The sequence below is a fragment of the Nylanderia fulva genome, unplaced genomic scaffold (assembly GCF_048542155.1).
Source record: "Nylanderia fulva isolate GAGA-0341 unplaced genomic scaffold, ASM4854215v1 Scaffold174, whole genome shotgun sequence".
NCBI lineage: Eukaryota > Metazoa > Arthropoda > Insecta > Hymenoptera > Formicidae > Nylanderia > Nylanderia fulva.
Window position 1 is genome coordinate 193876 of NW_028189990.1, and position 18315 is coordinate 212190.

Here is an 18315-nt window from a genome sequence, read left to right on the forward strand (position 1 = left end):
ATTAATTATCATATTCCCCATAATCGTGGCACCTCTCTCCTACAGAGTCTCTGCCACAATAAAAAGAAACGAGCAATAGATTTCGTTAATCGAAAAATGAAAATATTATAATAAAATAAATTATAATATAATACAATAATTAGCTAATCAAGATATACAGAATGTTTACGAAATACTTGGACAAACTTCTAGGCTAGGATTTTTAGGATAAGACGAAATAAGATTGTGTAGAATCATTTCAAAGTTTCCTAATCGATTTCGTATATAACAAACATTTAATAATAGCAATTTTTCGTTATCAATAGATTGCATAGATATCTTAAATGTCTTTATATATAAAAATGTGGCTATATCTTCAATGAAATAATCATTTGGATTTCTTATAAGTTAAAAATTAATTATTTAATAATAACGTTAACATAAACTTTGTTTTATTATAACTTCACGACTACTTATTTTTTACTATAAGTATACAGAGTGTCCCGTAAAAACTGAATCAACGTGTAAGGATAGATTCCTAAGATCATTTGAAGATTTCTTCCTCAGCAAAAATGTTGAGGGAGGTTACGTTATGCAAAAGTCATCATTTTTTTGCATATTCCTAATTTTTATTATCATGTATCTTTATAACTAAGTCTTAAATTAAACGTTAATCCAGTTTATATGGGACATCCTGTGTATGTCTAATAACACATAATAATTATTTCAAGATAATAATGATAAAAAACGTAAAGATGAAGCCTGAGAAGAAATATGTAAAATTTTTACTTCCGAATAATTCATAATGATAATTTATAATGATAATTCATAATGAAACGTAAGAGTAAACGAATATGAGGCAAAGGTAAGATGATGCCGAAGAGACGATTAAGGTCGATCGGGAGCGGCGGATGATCATCAGGTCGGGGAGATTCAGCGCGAAAGAGGCGCGAAGAAATCGGAGCGCATAGAAGAGACGCGCGTTAATTACCCCAACGACGAAAATTAGCGGTTAATATACGCGCGTGTACGCATACGGGGAACGGGGGGGTAGTTTGATTGGGCCAATTCGAGGCAATTCCTGGCGATTGCTGATTTCATTGAGCTTGCGCTTAAGAGTGCCTTGGCTCAGTGCCACGGCAACTGTCGAAGTCAACAGACATGGATCTCTTCTTCGAAGGTACATCGCGTATCGATCGATTTCGTTCGGTGTTAACGTGCGGTGCCTCTTGTTTGCGACGACTTCGATCTTCTTTCCTTCATTGGATTACGTCTGTTAGAGAGAAGAAGAGAGAAGAGTCGTCTGTTGTTGTGTGCAAACGCAAATTGTGTGCGAGACTTTTGAGTCTGTTGGATATCAAAATTAAATAAAGAAAAAATGAAGAGAGAATGAGAAGCAAAGAGATGAACATGGAAGACTAGGATATTTTCTTTATTTCAATAATAGGTTATATTCAATCTCGGGAGATTTGCACATTCTTGGTATCATTGTGTTATATCTGAAAATTTTGTAACGCTTAGAAAAATGTACGCAACAAGGAAGAAAAGCAAAAAGGATTATTACAATGAGTTAAAGGTAATCATATGTCTATTGACAATGAGTTTGTTTGTTTTATTTGCATTGCTGCCCTGGTGCAATAAGTTAACTCTAACTTCTTTATTTTTTCACTCGAAAAAATATACATTTATCTCATTCTAACTTATTGCACCAATGCAGCAGTGCAGCTAAAATAAACAAACCCAATACGTTTTTGTTTAAAAACCGAACAGCTAGTACAATATGGCTACCATCCCTAAATCCCCACCACTATTTGTATCTTGCGTTACTTTTTCGAGTCATTTTGTACACCTATAAGCAGTCTAGTGTTATATACAGAAGTCTGTGATATAATGTTACAAATCAAATTCTTTTCACCTTTAAAATAAATCTCTGCCGGAAATTTGCTTTATATAGGAAACACGTTTTTTTCTCATAATTCTTCAAAGTACATTTTATAACCTTTACATTTTACATATTTCTTTTTTATTCCTTAATTCATTCTGAATTTCTATTTCTAGAGTGAGAAATAAACTCGTCGATTCCTACACAGAAAGATTCCTGACTTCTCTTCATTCTTCTATTCTCACGAGCCTGTTGGTTAACCCTATATGTTCGCACCCCCAATATGGAAAGAAGGGGGGATGATACACACATCCACCCCAGTCATTTGCACCAGCGCCTTTTTTTGCGCGCAGGTCGAAGAGGGGGCCATCGCGCTTGCGGGGGCCCATGGTGGCAGAGGGAGTCGGGGGAGGACGGAGGGGAGCCGAGAGAACGATGGCGGTGGACCGCAAGGGTCAGCATCATCGCGCCAGCACGAAGACAGGATTGGTCGGGCCCCGGGTGTGGGGGCGACCTGGGCCGGCGTGCCTCGGAAAATATAAGCCTGTGTGAGTGGTGGCTGATTAGCCAGAGGCTCAGAGAGGACGGAGAGTAGCGGCGAGAGTGTTCCGAGGCACAGAGAGAAGAGAGGACGGACGATTTCTCTTCTCTCGTATATCGGGGAAGATATACGCGGTGGCGTCGCCGTGTGTTCGGTTCCAATCCAGTCTTCCAAGGTCTTCCGCCTCGTATATAATAATCGGCCGGCGCGTCCGCGCGGAGCGAGTTAACGCCGCTTAAAACTAATCAAAATTAATCATAACCCGGGCAACAATTGATCGCAATTGCCGCGTGCAGGTCGCGCTCCATTACGAGCAATCGGCTGCAACGTTGTGTGCTTCCTTCTTTTTTTTCCTTCCATTGGCAGAGGAAGCGGGAAGAGATCATGAAAGATCATCTCCTCGCGAGATGATGAGCGCGATCGATACCGAGGTGTGAATACCGATCCTCTCTCATCCGCGACATCTCTGTTCTTCGGATTTTTATTTCATCAACTCGATCGGAACATCCCTAACACCGATTATTAAAAAAAATACTTTACGTGAAGAGTCGAGAGATTTTTCAAGATGGACGGCGCTCCTTCCTGGGACGATCCGATCTTTTCGGATTTTGGGACGCGCGGCGGTACTTCCGGAGCCCACAGCATCCAGGTGATGCTGAGCTTGCACGGCAGCCATCACGGAAGTGGTGACCTGTTGCCGACTGGCGGCGGCCAACTTCACAAGCTGGATTCATCGAACAGCCCGTCGCCGCATCATCAAGCCGCGTCGCAGCATCAGCATCACCTGCAGCAACAGCAAAAGGAGCTTAAGGAACTCGAGCTGTCCAATATGTACGCGTCTTTACCACCGCAGACCCAGGACGTCACAACTTCAACGTCCACCAGTGTAACGCCGACTTCGACGAGTCTGCAACAAGGTTTGCAACTCGGGAACGCGCTCAAGAGGAAGCCGGATGATCCCATCAATGCGCTCGCGCCAGGTAACTAATTGAATTTACCGAGATCTTCTACGGAGTTTTTAAACTTTTTTCACATTTATAAATATTTGCCTCTCTTTTGAAGAATACGCTATCTTCTCTTTTTTCCAGTATATTATATATTAATATTTGTAGGAATTTATTTATTTATTTAATTATAATAATTTAAACCAGACACAGCATCATGTCCAAAATTGATGCATAAAACATCTTTAAAGATCTTTAAAGAGATTCTTGACGATTGTCTGTTTTATTGATCAGTTATTATTTTCGTACTTCTAATCTTTTGTCGAATTAATTTGACAGAATTAAAAATGCTTCTCTATGATTGCAATACATTTATCAATGATCCCAGGGAAGTTCGATTTTATGAAAAACGAGATCTAATTACGAAATTACAGTTTTCCTTACCTACTTTTGTCTTTATGACGTCTCTAATGACAAACGAGCTGTCAACTCATCATATTATGTGCTTTATATAAAAAAATATACATTTTGTATGAATATAAACACAAGATCCCTGGGATTAAAATATCTGAAAATAAGCATTGTTATCCTCTAAATTTAGGTTAGAAGTCTAATATAAAAGTATAGTTTGTATTACGATTCGTGCGTATGTGTGCGTGCGTTATAGATATAATAGAGCGAAAAACAGTAATACATATTTACGTTCAAACCTATAATAGTTTTAAATGTAGCAAAAAGTGACTCTATGTTTGCCATGTATACATGGATTTCTAATACATATTTAATCTGAATAAATTGTAATATGAAATCCAAAATATTAGTAATTATTCTTCGAAAATTAGTCGGTAATTATCGATATTTTTAATTCCAAAATGAGGGTGTTACTATTTTGTCAGAGTTTGTCGTTCGCTGAGAGATTATTCCCTTAAACTTCTTTCACATTTATAAATATTTGTCTCTCTCTTCCCATCTCCTCTTTTTCCTCATCCTTTTTATCCTTCTTGTCTTTCTTTAACCGCTTTCTTCGCTTTCTCTTGCCACAATCCTTTTCTAAATAACTTCGTATGAGATATAGTTCAAATCTGGAACTTTCGTCTAATAGTCCGCGATTTTCCACGCGAAGTCACTTGTCACTCCTAATTTTTTATAATTTAATAATTTATAATTTATATAACATACACCCTAGAAGTTTGCTCAAGTACTTTGTAAACACATCCTGTACATAAAAATTGTATAATTTATACAGGTACATGTCTCGTACCTAGCACTGATATACAGTTAGATTCCTGACGTCATTTCGAGATGATTTTTCTTCTGCGAAAATGTCGAGGCACCAATGTCAATAATTTTCAAATTATAAGCAATTGAAAATAAAGGGGTTTTTCGTAAAATTAAGTCTTGTGGAAATAAAATATTAACAAAATCACATTTTTCAGTTAATTTTAAGTGGAGTTTGCTTTAATAGAATTTTAATTAATATAAAGTCTTAGTTATAAAGATACATGATGACAAAAATTGCGCCTGCTATGATGACCTCCTTCTCGACATTTTCGCTAAGGAAAAATCGTTTTCAAATGATATTAAGAATAACTGTGTATATCAGTGATTCATCCTACAGAGTACGGGACACCCTGCATATAATTTATATAATTTGAAAAAATTATCTTATAACCGATATTATTTTATTATCTGTAAATTGCAATTTTTCAATTGACGAATAAATATTGCAGTTAGCAGCGAAACACAGCCAACCAAAAAAGATTCGAAGAAGAAGACTGACAATAATAACATCAAAAAGAAAAAGACGAGGTATTTGTACATTATTTTTATAACGAAATATTCTTTTACACATTTTGTTATATTTATAAATATATATCTATTTTTTTATACATCTTTATCCTTTCATATATTAATCCAAATAGTACATAATAATTATAAAATATTTATCGAATATTTATAGAATATTTATAATAATTATTTTAATATTTTATAAATATTTATCATAAATATTTTATAAATGTTTTTGGAGTCTTAGCTTCAATAGATTATAAATATTTATCATAAATATCAGAAAATATTTACGATAAATATTATGGTAAATATTATAAATATATTTATTAAATCATTATGATATATATTTTAAAAAAATTATATTTTCTTTAATAAATATTCAATAAGAAATTATGAGTTAAAAAGATACAATCAACAATTTTTAATCAAAACGATCGATTAATATAGTTTAATCTAAAATTTGGTCGATTAGATGTTTTTTTGTGTTTTTCAAACTCTATTAGCCATTTATAAAAATTTAAAAATGTGTAAAAAATGTTTATAAGTAACTTATTAGATATTTAATAACTAGTAACTCATTAAACATTTAATAGTCAACATTTTAATTCGTTTAATACTTATTCATTAAACATAAATTTATTTGTTAAAAGACATTCTGTTGCAGAATGTAGCTCAAAAATAGAAATAATTTTATAACATTTTTAATTTCATTAATTTCCGTTTTGCCAGCTTTATATAATTCTCACGACGAAAATCAAATACGAGAAAGATACGTCACATAGCGGTAAATGAAAGAACTAACAATTTAGTTAAAAAATATTTACAAAATTATTACTATAAATATTCATCTTTACATACCATAAATATTATATAAAATATTTAATTTATGTTTTACTAATATGTTAAATAAAGGTTTTTATAAAACATTTTTAAAATATTTAAAATATAATATTTGAAAAAATACATATTTATAAATATTTATGAATTTTTATCATAAATATTGTGTGCTGTCTGGGAATATTTTTTATATTTATATATTTGTGGTGAAATTATAGCTGTAAGCTGATATTTCTCTGTTTCTTTCTCTCGTTCTTCAATTTTCTAATTTGTAAATTTCTAAATATATGTATAAAATTATTATTAAATATATATATATATATATATATATATATATATAAATATATATATATATATATTGTATATATATTAAAGATATGTATATGTAATATATTATTATTAAATATATGTATAGAATTTGTATAACTCATCCTTGACTTTTTGTTTTAGGACGACTTTCACGGCTTATCAACTTGAAGAGCTCGAAAGAGCGTTCGAGAGGGCACCTTATCCAGACGTCTTTGCGCGCGACGAACTCGCGTTGAAGCTCGCGCTTTCTGAAACCCGAGTTCAGGTGTGGTTCCAAAATCGTCGTGCAAAGTGGCGAAAGAAGGAACCGCCGCGCAAGACTGCCGGTTACATGGCCGCGAGTTCTGCCAGTCCCGGATTATCAGGTAAAAAAGATTGTAGCCTATCAGTTTTGTACTTAGATGATTTTAAAATTAGCTAGATAAATAGATATAAGAAGCTAGATAAAATGAAAATAGGTAAATTCTTCTTATTGTCAGATAAAATAAAGATAATTTTGTTTTAAATATATCTATAAGATAATCTAGAAGATAAAAGATAAAATATAGCGATTCACATCTAAACAACCAGATAATAATCAAATAAATTCCAGATAATATATTATTTTTAAGGGAATGCTGACTAGATCTGTTTTATTGACAAATATTTTTATTCAATTTTTTATTGGTTATACAGTATACAGAATGAAAAATTCTTTACTAGAATTGAAGTATTCATAATAACAAATCTGGGCTACTACATATGTATATAAAAAAGAAATAAGAAAGCTAAATAATTACAGTCAACTTAACCTAAACGATAAGAAAACTGTAATTATTTAACTTTCTTGGTTTCTTTTTATATACACATATAGTAGCCATATAGTAGATTTGTTATTATGAATACTTTAATTCTAGTAAAGAATTTTTCATTCTGTATATAATCAATAAAGAATTAAATGAAAATAATATTTGTCGATAAAACAGACATAATTAGCATGTAAACAGTTATAAAAAATATATATTTATAAAAATAAATAGATATAAAAATATATTTATACCTTTATTTTCAGGCTCCTTCACGTCACTTAACAACACTCTAAATCCATTCGCATCCCCAACGACGGCGACGGCGCCGCCGGACGCGTGGGCCTACTCGCCAGCGGCGTACGATTTAGCACCCCATTTGAATCTACTGAGCCCGTCTAACTCGCCGTACTCAACCGCGGCGGCAGCGGCGGCGGCTGCGGGCTTCGGAAACAACGGCAACGTCTCGTACTCGTCGTACACGAGCATGCTACCGACGCAGCATGATGCTTCATTGTTCTCCACCCCGGCCGCGGCCGGCAACACCATGCGCGTCCACCAGGACTACATGAACCCCGGTGGTGGCAACAGTCCGCCACCGCCGCCCGGTCCTCTAACTCGTGCCGACTACCAGACCATGGTGACGGCGACGCACTCGCCGCCCACACACTTGGGTAGCTCCATGTCCGAGGACGAGCACGGCGGCTGCCTCGCGGATAAGTACGCCCACGAGCAAACGGCGGCCGATTACGGCCAACAGCAGCAACAGCCGCCGCAGCCAGATCAGAAGCAGGACTACGGCATGCACTCGCCGCAGACGCGCCAGACTATAAAGGACGGCCAGGTTTTGGTCAAAAGCGAGCCCGGCAATCAGCAGAGCTACGTGCAGCTGCCTCCTTTTCTGAACTGACTCGCGGCCTCCTCCGCTCTAGATCTCTTCTAGACGGCTTTCGCGATCTGCACGTGTTTCGCGGCGAGCGCGAGGAATATTAGATCCTGGATGGTATACGGGAAGCTTCACTAGCAAGAAAAGAAGTTCCTGTTAGAATACCCTGATAGCATGTACATCCGCACGGGTGATACCCAATTAAACACATTGTTTGTTGGTCAATTGAATATAGGACCTTCTGATTGATCATTTATGCTATAGTCACTTTAGACACCATCGATATGAGTGGTTGTATCTAATTTATTATATCTAAATGGGTCTTTGTCTATCCATAGATGTTGACCAGTATTTTAACCGGTGCTAACACACTTGATCAATCGGAAAATTTGGGGAGACTAATCAGAATCTAATCAGAGGGTGTTCAACTGATCAATTAGCAATGTAAGGGCTTGAGCAGAATACCTCACTTATAACTTTAAGACAATGTTTCATGTTTTAATCTTTATCTTGTAGTAACGCACAATACTGTCTTTTGTCTCAAATCTTATAAGTCTACCATTTTGCTCAGGTCCTATAAGTTATCGTAGCTTTTCAGAAGGAAACGTACACATAATTGGTTATCAAATAGACAAAATATCCCGCACTAATTTCATGTAAAATGGATTTCAGTTAAATCAGCTGGTTTTTGTATGTTGTAGCTTATGACCTACTGAACAAAAGATGTAATAGCTTTAAAGCTAAATAATGGGCAGTTACTGAACTACAGTCAGTTAAACTATTCGCAGAATCTGAGTTTTTCGTGTTTAATAGACTGTAAATAAGTGACTGTTTATTATTTAGCTTTGAGTCTATATTTTTTGTTCAGCAGGTCATAAAAACTATAATATATGAGAAAACCATTAGATTTTGCTAAGATTCAATTTTATGTAGGATTAATATAGAATTTTTGAATTTATATGAAATCCGAGATGAAATTGAGTTTCAAATAAAATAATAATTGAATAAAATCAGCTAATTTTCTTATATATTGTAGCTTATAATCTACTAAACAAAAATGTAATAGGCTGAATAATCAATAGTTACTGATATTTTTTGTTCAGCAGCCATCATAAATTACAATATATGAGAAATCAGCTGATTTTACCGAAATCCATTTCACATAAGATTAGCGCGGAGTATTTTTCGGGATTTTAAAAAATAACCAATTGCATTGTGTCTACTTAGATTTTCTTACTGAAAAGCTTTCATGATCGATTATACTTGTGCTTTTGATTTAGGTAACTTTTTACGAAGAAACACATAAACACAGTGCCACAGCTGGTTATCAAACAGAACAATTTAAAAATTCTTTATACAAAGCCAATTGCGTTTATCTGTTCTCTTGCTAGAAAGTTCTCTTTATTTAAATCGTAGTACTTTTTGAATTGAACTTTCGAAAATATAAAAGATCGTGTTAGGCGAAGCGTTGAAAATAATATTTAAATAAAAAAGCGTTCGTTAAGTCGATATTGCAACATTCCAAGTAACAAACTAACGTTTATCAAAATAACGTCATTTTGACATCAAATGACGTTATTAAACGTCAGAATGAAATCAATGACGTTTAATAATGATGTCAATGACATTTTATGACGTCAGTTTGTTACTTGAGATGTATAATCCAGGTAGCAGTAAATAGTCATTTTGACGTCATTAGACATCAAAATGATGTTATTAGACGTCAGTTTGCCACCTGGAATATTTCGATGGAAATATCATCATGACATATAATCCAGGATCATCGCTCGCGTTAAAAACACGCGCGACATTTTTGTACTTGTTTTGCTTGTGAGTGATCGCGAGAAATTGCGTCGCGTCGCTTTACGCGTAAAAATAGTAGTCGATCAAACACATATTAAACGTAAGAAAAGAAGAATATAAAGTATCATCCTAGGATATGTGTAAAATATTGTTCTTATTTAACGGAAGGAGGAATTTATGAAAATTATATACTTTATTTTCATATTGCTTTCTCACTAATTTCTCGTTCTAATTCGCGCAAATTCGAAACTAACTACCTGAAAATTGGAACTGTGAAATAGGATGAATTCATTTCGAACGCGCGTGGTGATTATTTACATATAAAAAAATAGAATAATAAAAAATATAATTAAGATAGAGAAAGCCTTTTAAGATAGAAAGAAGCCTTTGAGCGACATCTCGCGGCGATTATCAACATTTATAATTTAATCATCCGTTTCTCTCGATCGTCGATAAAAAATATATTGAGAATATATAATCTTACTATAGAATGATTATTCTCTCTTTCAGAAAAAATATTTTTCTGAATCTGTTTCTTCGACTAACGAGAGAAAAATAAACCAAAAATGTATTATTAGACTTGTAATATTATTAATTCAACATGCGATATTTTCTGTACCTTGAATAACCTATGCCTTATGCAGTGCCTTTGTATTAGAAAAAAGTGGATCTTAATCGAAATAATCTCGCTTTGTATCTTGCAATACTCAATTTCTATGTAAAACTGATTTGTAATAAATCAAGAGTGATATTGAAATATCATTCGTGTGAAAAAAATTTCTAATCGAATGACAGAATCCAATTAATCTTGCCTTACACATAATTTATTCACAATATTCAATCTTCATAAAAAGCTTTTGTAATGAGTAAATAGCAATTATATAAATATTTTCATATCAGTTTGTCACATCTTATAGCATTTCGTTTACTTTGTTTGAATTGAGTTACTGTATTTTTATATTTATTATACCCATACAGCACAGATTATTGCAATTATATTGCAGCAACGTTGCAATGTTGCAAGTTGCAATGCAACATTATAAAGACATTGCAGAGATATAGGTGTACAAAATTCCAGCACACTTGTAGCAACATGACATTAATATTTCGGAAATATTGCATGTAATCCAAATTCTATAATTTATATATTGTAATATACATATACCCAGCAAACACCAAGTTACAGCTATATAATTGTTAGTTGTAATTTCCCACTCAAAAATATAATACGTGTATTATAACAATTATATTGTTGAGTGGAAAATTACAACTAACAATTATATAACTGTAACTTGGTATTTGCTGGGTATAATACTGTAATAAAATAATTTTTTGCAATATTGTACAATAAAAGATGTTAACGATAATCAATAATTTTATTAAATCATTGGCTTAAATTTCTGCGCCAAACGCTCTGCGCAATACATGTGTGCGTGTATAGCAGGCGCCGGCTTCTCTACGTAGACGTAGATTTATTTACATTTGTATACCTGTATATGCAACATTAGTTTATGGTTGCAATAACAATGCATTATTGCAAACTCATAACATTGCAATATTGTTGTAATATTTTGTTGCAATCTTCCAAAAAGCGGACATTTTAACATTGCTGCAATTCAACACCAATGATGTAGCAACATTTTGCAGTAAATTTGGAATATTGCAATATTGCGATGAAAGATTGTTGTAATGTTTTTGCAATCTATCGGTGCTGTATGGGTATATGTATATAAAAGTTTTAATAGTTAATTGTTTTTGAAAATATCAATGAAATAAATTTATGTTAATACATAACAATAATTCCATGAATTAAAATTATATCGCGACATAATAATAATTCCGAATTTTTATTATGTCTCGACATAATTTTAATTCATCAAATTATTTTTATATCGCGATATAATTTTAATTTATTGAATTATTATGTCGCCACATAATAAAAATTCGATGAATTAAAATTATGTTGAGATATAAAAATTAGGAATTATTTTTATACCCAGATATAATTTTAATTCATCGAATTTTTATTAATCGCAACATAATAATAGATCAAGAATTAAAATTATGTCATAACACGATAAAAATTCAATGAAATAATTCAAAAGTGTGAGAAAAGGGCACAGAGCTGCAGCAGGATTTTCGTGCTGTATATTCTTATTTATTAAACAAACTTAGACGTTTCGGTCTATTTTAGACCATCTTCAGTATACAGGTATTTAGTTTAAAATAAAAGTTTAAAATTGAGTCTTTGCATTAAACGTGATATAATAACACAAGAAAATTATTTTAATTAATCGCATCGTATGTCACTAGTATAAAAAATCGCACGTATTGAGATATTTAAACCCGTCGCACATATTAAGGTATTAAAACGTCGGAATACATCAAAATTCGTTGTAATTAATAATCTGTCGTCCCAACCATATAAATAAATAAGTCGCAAGCATGCTGTAATAGTAAAAAAAAGAAATATTAATTAAAAGAAATATGTTTAAAACACCGAAGTCTGACAAAACGTATCTCAAATTAATTACAATATATATAAATTGTAATTACAATATATATAAAGCGCTTAAAGTCAGATCTGAGTTGAGTACGTATATTCTCGAGCAATAAAATTACTTGTGTTGTTGTGTGGCCGTGATAATAAACGTGTAAAACAAATGACAGAAAACAAATGAGATCCAAAGACGATGACAAACATTATATGTATATCACAGAGAGGACAGAAAAGAATAAGGATGGTGGAATCACAAGGGGAGGTGAGAGGCGTGAAAGGATTAATACGAAGGAAATGTACTTATTATTAAAGGCAGATATTTGGACGATAATGAATTCAGTATCACTTTGTTTATCAATTTTTGTCTTTTGTTAATGAATTAAAATTATGTCAAAACATAATAAAAATTAGGAATTATTTTTATACCTAGACATAATTTTAATTCATCGAATTTTTATTATGTCGCGTCATAATAATAATTCAAGAATACAAATTATGTCATGACATGATAAAAATTCGTTGAATTAAAATTATGTTGAGATATAATAAAAATTCGGAATTATTATTATGTTGCGATATAATTTTAATTCATGGAATTATTATTATGTATTAACATAAATTTATTTCAAGTAAAAAGAAGTAATTTGCTAGTAAGACTAAAATCAAGGTTATTATTAAGAATTAAATGACTATACTGGATACAGCTAACCCTTTGAGTGTCAATGACGGAAAAATCCGCCAAAATAAAATTGGTCAAAAGTGCTTTATGATGGAAAAATCCGCATATTTCATAACGCCAATAAATCACTTTTGCAGTGCAGCAATTGAACTAATAATGCATGCTTTAATGTTTTTGAAGTCGCTGATTATAAGTTTGATGTCGGATTTTAGAAATTGAAGATTGCGGATAATATCCATCCAATATGGCGGATAATAATTCTTCAAAATTAGTATAGTTCAAAAGTTATTTTATTTTTCAAATACCGGTTCAATGTATCAAATAATACATTTTTTCATACTGAAAATCTAAAATTAAACCGATAATTAGCCATACAGGGAATTGAAAAAATGTTTAAGGAATTATTATCCGTCATTTTGAATTTTGTAATTCTGACCTTGGATTTATGATTTGCACCACAAAAAACCTCGGAAAAGTGACTTACTTTATATTTCTAAATTTATGTCATTGATAGCATCCTTGGTATACAAGAGTTTGTCTTGCCTGATACTCAAGGGGTTAATGATGTTATTAATTTCATAAACAATGTTTCGACCCTAGAATTAGGTCCTCTTCAGGCTACAATAATAGAGACATGAAAAATAATATAAAATACAGACAGTACGGTAGGGCAATATACAATAAATAATAAAAATTGATTATATTATAAGATTATTAAAATGATATGTATGATAGAAACTTTTTCGGTCCAAAAGTCCCACCGTTATTTTGTTTTTTTTTTCGTGATTTAGTATTTAGAGTTTGTAGAGAAATAAAACTACACTTTTGATGGGAAAAAGTCTGCGCGGCATAAAAAACCCATTTATTGAAATAAATTCGCACGTATCGTATACGGATGTCGCTCGCCTTTCGTGCTCGGCATGAAGATCGGCCGGAACGACACCGTTGCAAGAAACGTATTCACTCTTGGAATTTTGCGAGTGATTATAGATTAATGTATAATACAAGAAACGTATGATATCAGATTACGCACTGATATATAAGAAACGTATATAAGAAACGTATAATATCAGATCACGCACTGATATACATATAAGTAGTGGTTGCTATCGCCACACAAAGAAAGAACGACTCGCACGTGTGCACACTTCTCGAATGAATCCTGCACGTATACGACACACATACACACCGTCGCGCGATTGTTTTTGATTGGCGCTGTCGCGCTAGCGGCCGAGAGAGCTATTTATCTATACACTCATTAGTTACCGACCTTCTTATATTAGTACAGAACGAAACTCAAATAAAATAAATATTAAGAATCAATTAATACAAAGTTTCGCTCGTATATTGTAAATACAAAAAGTGATAAATAAAAAGGCCAACTTATCGAGCAATTATTAGAGTTGTTCTATCAAATAAAATTTATTCCATGTATAAACTAAACATAAAACATTATGTGAAAGCTACAAACATTCTATACTCAAACTTAAGCGAAAATTACAATCATTATAAAATAAACGTTTCAACCGCACGCGGTCTTTGTCAATATTATATTACAGTAATTATTAAAAAATACAAAATCATACAAAAATTCTACATAATATCGAAAATTAATGTTAGTTCTTCAATAAGAGTCGAGAATTTATAAGCAATTAAAGCGTGAAATTATTATTCTGGAAATTATCTTACTATAGAATCTTATTTTATTATAGCTTGAATATATATTATAGCTTGAATATATATTATAGCTTGAATTTCTTAGATTTATCACTTAAAATTATTAATAACACAATATACATTGATTGGTATCAAAAAGAAACCTTCTCAAGAAAGACTTTATCATTTTTTTCTAACCACCCATTATGCCATAAAATTGGAATAATATACAACTTTGTTGTTATCACACCCACAATTTTTTAATAAAAATTTGGAGTTAATCATTAATATACTCATAAGCAATAGTTACTCTCTTGACCTGATCTTTAACAAAATTAATCATCGGATAGAACACATGATATCTAAAAAAAGTATTATAAAAAGACAAATTAACATAGGAGGAACAGAAATTATAGAAAAGGAATCAGTTAATAAAAAATTCTTTGTCATTCCGTATATAAATAGGATCTCTGAAATGATTGTTTCCTCGGTAAAAAATACAGAGTGTATAGTAGGATACAGATATCTCAACAAACTTGATAATATTATTAAAAAATGGTAGTAATTTAATCGACCAACTCTGGCAAAATAAGTGATCTTTATTCAATATTCACAATGTTTCGGCCCTTATCAAGTGCTATATAATAATGACAATTATTAGAAAATTAAAAAATTAAAAAGTAACAATGTAACTATAATAAAACGATAAATATTTCCACACATTAATATGTAAACCTACCTAAAACACAACTTTTTTTAAAAAACCTTAATTTTTGATCTTAGAATGTGACAAGATAAAATACAATGATAATGTGAAACAATTAACTATATTATTGTGTCGGTTTCACGCTCTTTATATACTCATTACTTTGATCAAACTAAACGACCTTTATTAGTTTTTCGTAAACAATATTTAGATTATCCGTGTCTTTTTGTAAATTGATTGTGTTGTCAAATTTTTTGATAAAAAACATCTCCGCGATTTCTCGTTTTCGTACATATTTCTCATGATGTAAAATTTCAGGAGCGGACCAATCAAAATCATGACCATTATTCAATTTATGATTACTGATGACTGAATAATTACTATTGTGTACCTTAATGTTATTAAAATGTTCTTTTATACGTGTGCCTAATTGTCGTTTAGTCTGACCGATGTATGATGAGGAACAATTTGCGCAGTTAATTTTGTATACTACTCCTGTTTTTTCTTTTAAAGGTAAAGGATCTTTGACACGTTTAATTAGTGTATTCAATTTTTTCGGTATACAATAAACGCTTTGCATGCCCATAGATTGTAATAATCTCAAAACGTCTTCACTTAGTTCTTTGACGTACGGTAATTTTATGATGCGGTCAAATTTTTCACTAACTAAATTATCGTTGTCAACATTGCGATCGTCGTTATTTCGTGTCTCAAGCAATTTTAGCCTATTTTTTACAAACTTATTAATCACATTCGACGGAAAACCATTGTTCATCAGTATCGATTTTACTTTAGCGATGTTTACTTGATGAAACCTGTCGTCCGATAATAAAATTGCATGATCGATAAGACTAAAAATAGTATTCTTTTTGTATTTAAAGGGATGATTAGAATAATAATTGATATATCTACCCGAACAAGTGGGTTTCATAAACCAATTAGTTAATAGAATACCATTTTTTCTGATCACAGCAGTGTTCAAAAAATTAATCGAGTCGTCACTTTCAATTTTATGAGTAAATTTTAATCTCGGATGATAATCATTAAAAACCGACAAAATTTCATCAACACCCCCACATGGGATAATTGTGAAAATATCATCCACGTATCTGGAAAACACCGAGGTTTTGACAGGATTCCTTCTAACTTACGTGAAACAACTAGAATTTCGGTAGCTAATTCTATCCGGAATTTTTTAATCACACAAAAGCATATTAATTGTATAGATAAATATATTCTTAGATGTTTCTCTGAGTCAAAAAAATTTCTAAAGGATAACGACGATATTATTGTTACTAAGGCTGACAAAGGACAAACGACGGTGATCCTTAATAAAATTGACTACATAGAAAAAATGGAAGTTTTATTACGAATATCCCGAAAGAGTTAGTAATCAGCGGCGTAAAAAAGCGTTGGATGGACATCAATAATGTTTTATGTTTAGTTTATACATGGAATAAATTTTATTTGATAGAACAACTCTAATAATTGCTCGATAAGTTGGCCTTTTTATTTATCACTTTTTGTAAATATTAAGAATTGCGAATATTTATTGTATCAGACGGGGAAATTATATTAAATTTAATCATTAGACTCGTGAATATTTCGCATAAATTTGTTCGCTATTCACCGAACATCTTCCCCCCGTTGGGAGTGCAACGAGCAAAACGAATTTGTCGAGGTGTGCGTATGTGTATGTAGTGGACGTTCGATTTTTAACAATAACGCTTGTTACAGTTGTTGCATAAATTTCAAACAACAAGCCGACTCTTTAGTAAAGCAATTGCTTGTTGTTACGCATTGTCGTTCAAACATTAAACGATTTAAATCGTTGAAAAGCAAACAAAACATTACATCTTCTCGCAGTGCCGGTTTTAGCAACATTGGCGCCCTGGGCAAGATTATCGTGGCGCCCATTCAATTTTCGATATCTTTACTAGTCTAAACGGATATAAACGAATGCACGCATATAAAAATTCAGAAAACTTTCCTTTAGCTTTACCCAGAGCTAACGACGTGGACGTAGAAAGTTTTTGTAGCTCCTTTTTTGCTTTTGTTTTTTTATATATTTATATTTTTTTATATTTTAATTTTTTGTATTTTTTTGTATTTTATATACTTTTATTATTTTGGGTCTTTTAGAGGACAAAGCTTAAGGGTCGGCAGTACACCCAGGCAAACTCCGAATTGATATTGGAGACCTCGTGCGGTGACAACGCGAAACTCCGGTTTCAGTGTTGCCAACGCCGAGAAACCAATTCTCGGGTTTTATGTAGTGGTGTATGTCTGTACACGTACATACACCAACTGCATCGCTCACGCGGACGCACGTAAGAGAGACAAGGACCGATAATCACGTGTTCTCCTTGTTCATCTACCGTGCCGGTATACGCGAGATGCCGCCTGAAAATGCTTTCTGGCCTTCCGTAGCAGAAAGCAGTAACGTAGCAAGACTAATAAACACCCACTTTTTGGAAATTGTATATATGGTTATGCACATATGTGCATAACGTATATATATAACATATATATATATATATATATATATATATTATATAAGGGATATGTTGATTATATTCTTGATTTCTTTTTGATTATTGATACTATTGTATAATTTGCTCCAAATACTTATAACGTGAAAGAACGTTGAGTAATGTATAATCAAGGATGTTCAGTATATCATCCAGTATATAAATTAGAGTTCAAATATATCAATATCAATTTTTTTATAATATATATATATATATATATATATTAGAATATAGAAAAATGATAAAAAAATATATTTCGGCGATTTAAAAATTTTTTAATATATTGAAAATATTTTTACTACATACACTATATATAAGTGTAAAATAATTCAGAAAATAAATTTAATAAAAATCTACATACCAGCTGTGTGCATGTGTGCAATTGATTTATTACTTGAAATTTATTTACGGAATTATTTTGCATTTATATATTTATAGTATGTGTAGTTGTAAAATGATTAAAATATTTTCAATATCAAATTTTCA

At 32.0% G+C, this 18315-nt stretch overlaps 1 protein-coding gene across 2 annotated transcripts; it reads left to right on the forward strand.

Moving 5' to 3' along the window:
* The first annotated feature begins 1098 nt into the window (after positions 1 to 1098).
* repo (homeobox domain-containing protein reversed polarity) lies at positions 1099 to 10546 on the forward strand. 2 transcript variants are annotated; one of them, XM_029321033.2, is made up of 5 exons: positions 1099 to 1555; positions 2038 to 3382; positions 5077 to 5155; positions 6425 to 6648; positions 7335 to 10546. In XM_029321033.2, exons 2-5 carry the CDS (start codon positions 2968 to 2970, stop codon positions 7976 to 7978), a joined length of 1362 nt encoding a protein of 453 aa, XP_029176866.1. In that variant the 5' UTR covers positions 1099 to 1555; positions 2038 to 2967; the 3' UTR covers positions 7979 to 10546. The 2 variants fall into 2 exon arrangements, with proteins under 2 accessions (XP_029176866.1, XP_029176872.1); XM_029321039.2 differs by having other exon boundaries at positions 2215 to 3382.
* The last annotated feature ends 7769 nt before the right edge of the window (positions 10547 to 18315 follow it).

What these genes read in the sequence shown, in the direction of transcription:
- repo (XM_029321033.2), top strand. Translation starts at nt 2,968, where the DNA reads ATGGACGGCGCTCCTTCCTGGGACGATCCGATCTTTTCGGATTTTGGG. An exon ending in CATCAATGCGCTCGCGCCAG is followed by an intron (nt 3,383 to 5,076) that starts GTAACTAATTGA and finishes TAAATATTGCAG; the next exon opens with TTAGCAGCGAAACACAGCCA. An exon ending in TGCCAGTCCCGGATTATCAG is followed by an intron (nt 6,649 to 7,334) that starts GTAAAAAAGATT and finishes CTTTATTTTCAG; the next exon opens with GCTCCTTCACGTCACTTAAC.